At 37.8% G+C, this 10,501-nt stretch overlaps 2 protein-coding genes across 4 annotated transcripts in view; both read right to left on the bottom strand.

Annotated features, from left to right (window-relative positions):
* LOC103131580 (gastrula zinc finger protein XlCGF57.1-like) overlaps positions 1–10,501 on the bottom strand; it is a 100,151-nt gene that overhangs the window by 5,671 nt on the left and 83,979 nt on the right. The gene's annotated exons all lie outside the window — the stretch shown is intronic.
* LOC103131579 (gastrula zinc finger protein XlCGF57.1-like) overlaps positions 1,044–10,501 on the bottom strand; it is a 21,757-nt gene continuing 12,299 nt past the window's right edge. Inside the window, exons 2-3 of one of the 2 annotated variants that reach the window (XM_007543253.2) lie at positions 8,044–8,142; positions 1,044–3,434 (exon numbers count right to left, since the gene is read on the bottom strand). In XM_007543253.2, the coding sequence (XP_007543315.2) occupies positions 1,312–3,434; positions 8,044–8,142 (2,222 nt within the window). In that variant the 3' untranslated portion in view covers positions 1,044–1,311. The remainder of the gene's footprint in view (positions 3,435–8,043; positions 8,143–10,501) is intronic. The other variant, XM_016666749.1, reaches the window with a different exon arrangement.

The following is a 10,501-nucleotide window of genomic DNA, read 5'->3' as shown; positions in this document are numbered from 1 at the left end:
AAGGCAAAGCTAACACTACCGCATGCTCTGCTCTTTTCCGCGTGTTTCACTTTGGCTGTACTGACGAAACTGTAAACAAGCTTTTTGTTCCCCTTTTAATGTTCCGCTCTAAGTTCCCTCTTAGCATACACTTATGTTAAATAAATTAGAATATTATTGAAAGATTAATTTATTTTTACTAACTTAATTAGGTACTTCTAATCTTACAAAATCACCATATCGGAATGTATATTGTAAATTTTTGCACATGATCTTTCTGGTTTGTAAAACAGAGTTTAATGTTTTTATATCAAGTTGTAGTTTTGTATTTTGTGATTCAGTTTTAAAGTTAAACAGTGAATGACTACACATATTTTAGAAAAACATAGAAATTTGTGGTTTTGGCCTGAAAAGATTGAGAATAGAAAGACGTTGCCAATGAAAGAAGTGAAAATATAAAGGTCAGTGAAGAGGCAAGATGTGAGAAGAACATAGGAGATCACATTAATTAGAGCCATCAAAAAATAAATGTATTCTGGTTATTTTGAACAATTTGTGGCCTGTTTTTTTATTTCTGATATATTTTTCTTCATATATTTAGTTGTGTGGAAACCAGACACATGATTCACTAGTTTATACATTTTTCATTTGAAACTAAAATTAAACACCGTCACAATTTTTTTTGGATTGTGATGTGGAAAATTGATTAATTTTAAAATGTCTGACAAAGTGATTGGTCAGAGAAAAACAATTTAAGAAGGTTAATACATTTACATGAAGACCTGCATATAATTGTAGGCCTTCAATTACATGTAAATGAGAGTTCCTACATTCAAGCAAACAACACAAAAAAATCAGTTTAATCTTCATAACCACGTCTAACATGTTATATGCATTAAAAACACATAGATGGATGTTTGAAAGCCTTTATTTCTGTTGAATACAATGATTTTTCCATTGAAAGGTACTGAAAACATTTAAAATTACAACATAACATCAAACTAATAAAAAATAACATGAAATAAAGAAATGTGAGTGAGATGCATGGTTAACTTTGTCTTTAACAATGTATATTTAGATTCAAATCCTGAAAACATTATATTCAAAGCACAAAATTTGTGACTCTACCAGTGCATACAGTGACAGCTAGCATGTATCCACTAACCAAAATCATGAAGAAAAATAAGTACAACAAATGATAACATATAGAGACCCATGGGGAAATGGCAAAAGGGAGATTTCACCTATTTATTTGCTACCTTTTGCAAGGAAACATTTTACACAGGTCTCACAAGAAAGGCTAATCACCAGTGTGAATATTCCTGTGACGATTTAAATGAGTTTTACTTTGGAATCTTTTTCCACAAATCCCACAGAAAAACGCTTTTCCCCTGAGTGAGTCCTCATGTGATGAGTTAAACTATTTTTATAGGCAAAACATTTTCCACAGGTCACACACAAGAAAGGCTTCTCACCTGTGTGAGTTCTCATGTGACTAATTAAAGTGCATTTGGAAATGAAACACATTCCACAGTTCACACACCAGAAAGGCTTTTCTCCTGTGTGAGTCCTCATGTGATGAGTTAAACTATTTTTATAGGCAAAACATTTTCCACAGGTCACACACGAGAAAGGCGTCTCACCCGTGTGAGTCCTCATGTGAATAGTTAAGGAAGATCTTCTGGTAAAACTTTTCCCACAGGTCACACATGAGAAAGGCTTCTCTCCTGTGTGAGTCCTCATATGATTAAGTAATTGTGATTTTCTCCTGTAACGTTTTTCACATGTCACACACGAGAAAGACTTCTCACCTGTGTGAATTCTCATGTGACGATTTAAAGTATTTTTGCAAATGAAACACATTCCACAGTTCACACACCAGAAAGGCTTCTCTCCTGTGTGAGTCCTCATGTGATAAGTTAAATTATTTTTATAGGCAAAACATTTTCCACAGGTCACACACGAGAAAGGCTTTTCACCTGTGTGAGTCCTCAGGTGAGGAGTTAAATTACTCCTACTGGCAAAACCTTTTCCACAGGTCACACACGAGAAAGGCTTCTCTCCTGTGTGAGTGCTCATATGAATAAGTAATTGTGATTTCGTCCTGAAACGTGTTTCACAGGTCTCACACAAGAAAGGCTTTTCATATTTGTGAGTCTTCATGTGAGAAGTTAAAAGACTTTTTGTGAAGAATTTCTGTCCACAGCTCGTACATGAGAAACGCCTATCACTCGTGTGACTTCGCATATGACTATTGAACTGAGATTTGAATTGAAAGCTTTTTCCACAAGTCCCACAAGCAAAACACTTTTCACCGGTGTGAGTCTTCATGTGTAAAAGTAAATACGATTTTCTTGTAAATTGTTTTCTGCAGGTCACACACGAGAACGGCTTTTCACTTCTATGAGTCATAATATGACGAGTTAAACTGGACTTGAATCCAAAACACCTTCCACAGTTCACACAGCAGAAAGGCTTCTGTCCTGTGTGAGTCCTCATGTGATAAATTAAAGAAAATCTTCTGGCAAAACCTTTTCCGCAAGTCACACATGAGAAAGGCTTTTCACCTGTGTGAGTCCTCATGTGAATCGTTAAAGTAGGTCTTAAGGCAAAACTTTTTCCACAGACCACACACCAGAAGGGCTTTTCACCTGTGTGAATCCTCATGTGAGGAAGTAACTCAGATTTTGCTCGGAAACTTTTTCCGCAGGACACACACGAGAAAGGCTTCTCACCTGTGTGAACCATCATGTGACGAATTAAATGTGCTTTGCATTGGAAACTTCTTCCACAGCTACCACATGAGAATGGCTTCTCTCCTGTGTGAATTCTCATGTGAAGAGTTAGTCTGGGTTTACTCGCAAAGCTTTTTTCACATGTGTCACACGAGAAAGGCTTCTCACCTGTGTGAATCATCATGTGACAATTTAAATGTGCTTTGCATTGGAAACTTCTTCCACAGCTACCACATGTAAAAGGCTTCTCGCCCGTGTGAATACTCATGTGTTTAGTTAAGTGACTGTTTCGAGATAATGTTTTATCACAAACTTTACAAGAATATAATTTTTGGTCTGGGTGAGCATTCTTGTCACTTTTTTGTTTTGAACTGTCAGTTTTAATTTTCCACTGTTTGGTTTTCTTACATCTCTTATTTTGTTTCTGTTCTTTGTCTCTCCTTTTCCTTGGGTCTTCAGAATTGTTTCCTTCCTGATCCTGGACCAACTCATCTCTCTTGGCTTTCTCAGGAGAGCCAAGAGAGATGAGGTGGTTCCTCTCTGGTTCTGTTTCATTGTGGATTCTTGGCACAGTAGAAGGAATCACCAAAATGTCATCAGTCTCCTGTTTCAGCACAAGATGCTCTTCATCCTGACTGATGCAGAGTTGCTTCTCTTCTTCTTTGAACCGTTGACGTCCTACTTCATTTCGCATCTGATTTTTCTGCAGAAGTTCTTGATCTGTGAATGAAAAAGCAAAAGATTTTAAAGGTGAACAAAATAATGAAGCCTTCGTTTCAATCACTTGAAGCCTTTTCTTGGCTTATTCTCAAATTACTAACTTATAAATAGAAAAAATTACTTAATGAGTGTAGTCCTTCCATTGGGAAGGTATCTAGAAATTAGTCAAAACAGTTTGGATCTCCAGCTGAGAAAACAAGATGGCGTTAGCTTGACTCTTTATGACCAATTTTTAAATGTTCAATTGGATGTTTTTGCTTCTTTTCATCAGAAGCAGTTCTTTTAAAGACCTGTGAGTAAATACATTTCCCCATTTATCCATAACAACTGGAACTTTCAATGTCCACCAAGTTATTTTTGCAATTTACCGACTATAAAAGGAGATAAATTTCACCCCCTGCTACGGCAGATGTTAAATTACCGTAACAACCCGATATTGGCCCATTGGAATTTTTCAGATAGCCCAAAGTGGAGGAATTACGGTACTGCAAATTTGGCTGTGTCGTCGGCGCCATGTTCATTCTGGAAGGGTTAACCTGGTGGCTCCCCAACAGAAATAGTCCAAACAGCAGCTTGATTTAATCCTATTGTGGAGTCTTACACATAGGTCAACACTGAAAACATTTAATGCACAGAACAGTTTGCTTTATACTGCATATTAAAAAGATAAAGTAAATTAAATTAAATTAAATGAGTTTTAAATGCTGTCGATGGTTTTGGTAGGCTTCATGCATTTCAATAGCATATGACTGCAAACTGCAAACTCATCGCTGCATCGCCATTTGAATCTGGCCATTTGAATCTAAAGTTAAAGGAAATCACCCACTTGTTCCCTGTGGGAACATGCAAACTTTGCTCCTCCCACAGTCCAAAAACTGTCTAAATTCTCCCTAGGAGTGTGTGTGCATGGTTGTGTGTCCTGTCTGCAACAGACTGGTGATGTGTCCAGGGTGAACCCACCTCTCGCCTGGAAAGTTAGCTGGAGCCCGCTAAGGGACAAGATGGAGGCCTCTTTGTGCCTCTGCAACTTTTTTCTTAGGAGTTATAAACATTAGGTTTTTTTGCTTTTTTATGTAGTTAGAGTTGAAAGTTTGAGGCCCCCATACATGGAAAGTTAGAATTTTAATAACTTTAACTCACCAAATTTCAAGCTGATTGATTAAAACCTCTAGGAGCATTCAATCAAATGCAAAGGCTAAATCCCAATTCAATCCAAGATGGCCGACTTTCTGTGTGTTGTGGAGCAAGTGTACCAAATTTCATAGTCTCTATAATAAAAAGCTTAACGAGGGGGGCACTGTTGAGTTATTTTTATTGAGGTTCCGAAACACTTGAAATATTAAAAATGTTTTCTTTGTTTTTGTCTAAATTTAGGTGATTTTAATTATTTATTGCCGGATCATACAGCCAACAGCAGATACATCTTTAGCAACAAATTAACTGTCATGTATTGCAGTGGTGAGGCAGATGCTGATGACCCATGTTGGAGTGAATTAAGGTTGTTTAATGTCAAAAATGTAATTCTAAAGTCCAGAGTCCAGGCAGCACAGATGAACAAAACAATAAAACTCAGAGCTGGTAGCAACAGGAAAGACTGAAACAACTGACAGACTCGAAAGCAGACAGCACGTCAAACGAGACGATGACCCGACAGAGACACAGAAACACAGGTGGCAAGAAATCACAGAGGGTAATCACAGAATGAGGCACCTGGGAACAATCAAGGATGTAGACAGGACAGCACGGAGACTCAAAAGACACAGAAACTTAAAATAAACACAGAAATCCTCTCATTAACAGCCAGTCCATGTGATTGGTCAGTAATGATCGGGACCCATGGCTGATCGGTACTGGTAGCAAAAAACACCTGATTGGAGCATGCTTACTAATTAATTATAAAACATGATAGGAATGTTTTCTCCTAGCACAAACACACACACACACCTACACACACACACACACACACACACACACANTCTTTTCCTAAAATAACGGCACTTGTTACCGGCTAGATTAGATTTAGTGACTTAGACTTAAGTCCCAGGGTCATTATTTTTACACTCACCAAAGGAAAGTACGAAGCCACCACATCTCTAGAATCATGTACGCTAATTTTACTGTAATCAGGGGAAACTACAATGATCAAACGACTCAATTAATCTCAATGTCCACAAGTTTCGTTGGAATTTTTAGTATGTAATTTATTAAGCAAGCTTTAGCAGGGATAAGTGACAAGCAGATTTACTTTCAGAGATTACAAACTTGCAATAAGACAACAAATTCAACTTAAATCAATTATAACCTATTTTCATTTCTATCCATATCCTGTGTCACTAGTTTAACTAAGCGAGGCTTTTGGGGGGCAGTTCAACTCACACCCAGATGGCAATTGATCCCGGCAGCAGAAATCTTCAGATGTCCTTGGTCAGAGTCTTTGTCCTGACCTGGCAAAGGCCCCTTTCAGAATAGAAGCAAAGCAGAACTGTCCGTTGTCCTTCAAACTTTTTATTATTATTAATAAACGTTCTGATGAGTCTGTGGAAAGCCCCTACCTTTCCCAACCATCATCTCTTTCGTGACTCATTGCAGCAACTCTCTTCGGTACTTCCCTTTTTCTACTGGCCATCTGGCCATTGAGGCCATTTCTTGTAACTTACTTCCCTTTTTGAGCCTTCCCACCACCCCTGCCCAGTTCAGTGTACTAATTGCGACACAGTCTGCTTCATTTCTCACGATCTCAAATTTTCAGTCGTCTTATTTCTGTGATTCATTATAAAACATAATCAATTTGTCATTTTATGAACTTATAACTCTCAGTATGATTCTCCATCACTTATCTATTCTGTAACTCAAGCTGTTACTATTTCTAATCATCAATAATCAACATAAAACAATCAAGTTGTCACTGTTACTACAGATCAAGAATACAGAATATATATTTCAATCATACATTACAGTCAAATACAGAATATATATTTCAATTATACATTACAGACATTACAGACCATTCCAATCATTACATATGTATGTATTTTTATTAATCTTTTAATCATCATTAAATCAATATGCAAGATTACTGTTATTTCTCAGGCCTTTGCTCCGTTTTCTGCGTGTACCTGGAGAGATCTCACCACCTTATGCCAGTTTTCACGACAGAGCACGCTTACTAATTAATTATAAAACATGATAGGAATGTTTTCTCCTAGCGCACGCACACGCACACACACACACACACACACACACACACCTCCAAATATGCTGTTCTCTAGAAACCTCAACTTCCTCAGTTCCCCGTTGCTATGGAGACTCACTAGTCTGAGGAAACTGAAGTTCCCCTTTTTGTGATTTTACAACGTCCTCCCCATTTTACTTCAGTCATCAGTCATTAAGTTAGTCTGCATTTTTAAAACAGTTAAAGTTAAAATCTCCTGAGTTTTTATAAACAACATTAAATTATCAACAAATTGACACAATTAATAGAGAAGCTCTGTAATTTCACAAATGCATGAAAAACTGTGAATTTTAACTTAAAATAGAAATGATCTAAATAATAAATGTACATCTTAGAAATCTGAGTTCATGCGTCATTCCGTGAACCTCAGACTAAATTCATTATGGCCTTAACCCGCAGTTTATGGTTACAGGATAACATTCACAGCTTTGGCGACACTGGTACAAATTATCTGCATAATTCATGTAATTTTTAGGGGGGCAAGAGAAATATTAGCCAATTATTGTGGGTTTGATAACAAGAAATTATGACTCCATTCTTATTGGTCCAATATGACAGATTGATCTTTGTCCTTATGAGATGTATCCAAAGGAGAGCAGCGTTCAAAGTTTGTTACTGATAGAGAACAAGTTCATGCACACACACACACACACACACACACACAAGTATGAGATGAAGAACAAAAGGAGGAACTTGACAGTAGAGAAGCAGGAAAGAAACAGGGCTTGCATCTGTTTCCTGCAATTTCAATTTTTAATTTTCAAAAAAAAGATGTCACCTATTTTACCGTCTGGAATACATTTTTTATTAATTTAGAATGCCTATCAATTTTAAAGACCTTTTTTTAACACCTAAAATGAACACTGAATACACTTTAATTTGACATTTTTATATATATTTTTTTGCAAATGTTGGCTTAATAGGATTTCATTTCAAAATTGTGTGAATTTTAAAGTTTGCTGTTGGTGCTCTTGTTTTGAATACTGATGCCAGCGCTTTTCATTTTTGTTAACTAGCCGTTGTTATTTCCTGTCATGTTTGGTTATCGGCCTTTTGACTGAGAAAACTGTAGATTATCAATCAAAAAAAGTTATTTTGCACCCTGTGTCTGAGATAACGTTTAAGATAATTAAATATTAAATACACATTGTTAAACTTTAGCCAGTACTTCCTCAATCTGGTTCGGTAGACATTAGGGCGTCACGGATCACAAACTGTAATTTTATATGATGAATAATAGAGAATTTTTAAGCATTTAATGTTAAAAGCTGCGGCGGAGTTTGGTGTAAACGCTCTTTGAGTTCCTTAACATATTTTTAATAGATCTCCAACTTTACTCAACCCGCATCATCAGTAAAACGTGAAGGTGTTTCGTACCTATCCGGTGTAAGATGATCTTCGGTATTCGGGTGAAATCCATCAGTCTGCGCTGATCCTCCGTCTCCTCCTCGGACTTCACGTTGATTTCTGTAAACTCTGTCAACGTTTCTTCAGCAGGATTTACCTGCTAGTTGATAAACTCTCTCTGAGGCTGAAGTGAAGACACTTTTTGCAGCAAATACTCACATATTTACCTAAAACACTAAATCTGCGCGCAGCCTTCTAACAAAGCTCCCTGTGCTCCGTGTCTTTCTGTGTTTCAGTTCTGCTTTCATTTGTTCGCCCTGAGGCCCTTTTTAAAAATGCGACCAAGGGTGTAACTTTGTGTTGCCAGTTAGAGGAAAGGAGCGGGGGATGGGTGGAGTGTTCGTTATTCTGCAATAGCCAGCCACGCCCTAATCTCACCACTGACTGACTATTGGCCAGTTCTCTGTCCAACAGGTCCGGAAAATCCCTGAAACCCGGGTCTTACCCTATCATAGGTTTACTAGAGAAATTCTGTTTAAACTGGCGGCGGAGAAAACTCGTCTAGCTCTAACTACCTTCAGATCCAGAAGTTACGGCCCTTTTCAGTTGAGAAACAGTCAGCAGAGTAGCCCTCACTGCTGCATAGTTCCAACAACCACTCCTGTTAACGGTAGCTTTCCTCCTGAAAATAATGTGCACTTGTTATCGGCTAGATTGGATTTAGTGACTTAGATATAAGTCCCAGGGCCATTATTTTATTACTCACCAAAGGAAAGTACGAAGCCACCAAATTTCTAGAATCATGCGTGTAGATTTTACTTAAACCGGAAGATCTCTCAACAATCGGTGACTTAATTGAATTCAATGTCCACAACCTCTATTAGTATTTTTATTATAAATTTTATTAAGCAAGCTTTAGCAGGGGTAAATGACAAGCAGATTTAGTCAAAGGAATTATAAAATTGTAACAAGTAATAATCTTGAATTATAAAATCAACCATTCCCTATCCTCTTTCTAATCCCTAACCTGTGTCACTAATCTCACTGAGCGAGGCTTTAGGAGCAGGACAACTCACACCCGTTGTTAGTCGATCTTGGCAGCCGAAACCTTTAGACGTCCTTGGTCAGAGTCTCTGTCCTGGCGGGGCAAAGTCCTCTTTCGGAAAAGCAGCAAAGTCAATCTGTCCGATATCTTTTAGACGAACAGAATCTTCATCACTTAGTGACCTTTGTCTTTTCCCCAAGTCTGCTGCAGTTGAACAGTGATCGTAGGGTGGAGGCAGAGGAGACGATCGGATTCAGGGGCCAGGGCTGGGGCTGGCGGATCTTGTCCTTCCTTGCGGCGTGAAGTCTCAACTTTTCCCTTAGTCCCAGGGTGTGATCCTCTGCTGATCTTTCGTCTGCGTCCTCTTGTTGACTCTCCTTCAGCGCCGCGGACTAAGAACGGTTTCTTCCCCAGCTCGCTGGCTTTTAAACCCTCTTGGCCCATAGTTGTGTATGGGAGAGGTCTCATGACTCATCCTCCAGCGGAGAGTACCTCATTCTTTCCAACCCCTGCCCCTCCTTAACGGCGAAAAACCTCGAACCTTCCTCTCTTCTTTCTGACTGCTGCAACTCCTTTGCAATACTTCTCTTTTTTTCTGTTAGCCATCTGGCAGTTTTGCCTTTTTTGGCATTATTCTGGGACCTCCGCCCAGCTTAGTACTGCTTGTGACACAGTTCATTCTTTCTTCTCCTGTGCTCAAATCTACAGTCCTCTTATAATGTACCATGAAACATAATCAACTCAAAACATAATCAATTTGTTTTGTCATTATCTGAAATCATTGGCAATATACAACAATTAAGTTGTTACTGTTACTACAGATCATGAATACAGATTATATATTTCAATTATACATTACAGACATTGTAATTACAAAACATCAATCATTCCAACTATTACACACATATGTATTTTGTATTTCATTTCTTTAATCATCCTTAAATCAATATACAAGATCACTGTTACTCCTCAGGCCTTTACCCTGCTTTCTGCATGTACCTAGAGAGATCTCACAAGTTCATGCCAGTTTTCTTGACAGGAGTGATGCACCCAGTTAACTTTCCTCTCTTGTGCTAAGAATAAAGCTAAAAGTTACATCTGAATGCCTTACAGTCTTATTAAATAAATGAGGATCTACGTCCTGATCAGGCGTGTCAGATTAAAAGTACCTTTCAAAAATAACTTTTTAGTAGGTATTAAACTACGAAATATATGTTAAATCTATTTAATGTATTTCACTTGGTGATGGAATTACTAACAAAGGATCTTTTCAGTCATATTCTAATTTATGGAATGAGTCTGAATTTGTAGAATATTTGCTTTAATATAGCAAATAATAAAGAGGCGAAAAAATTGTATTTGGGTCTGGTTGGGGCAGTTGGTGAGTAAAGTGACCATCAATATCACTGGATTCTGTAAAATGTGGCTTAAAGCTCAGATGCT

The sequence above is a fragment of the Poecilia formosa genome, unplaced genomic scaffold, assembly GCF_000485575.1.
Source record: "Poecilia formosa unplaced genomic scaffold, Poecilia_formosa-5.1.2 Scaffold789, whole genome shotgun sequence".
Taxonomy (NCBI): domain Eukaryota; kingdom Metazoa; phylum Chordata; class Actinopteri; order Cyprinodontiformes; family Poeciliidae; genus Poecilia; species Poecilia formosa.
The sequence above is the reverse complement of the archived record's forward strand: the minus strand, read 5'-3'. Positions and strand labels throughout refer to the sequence as shown.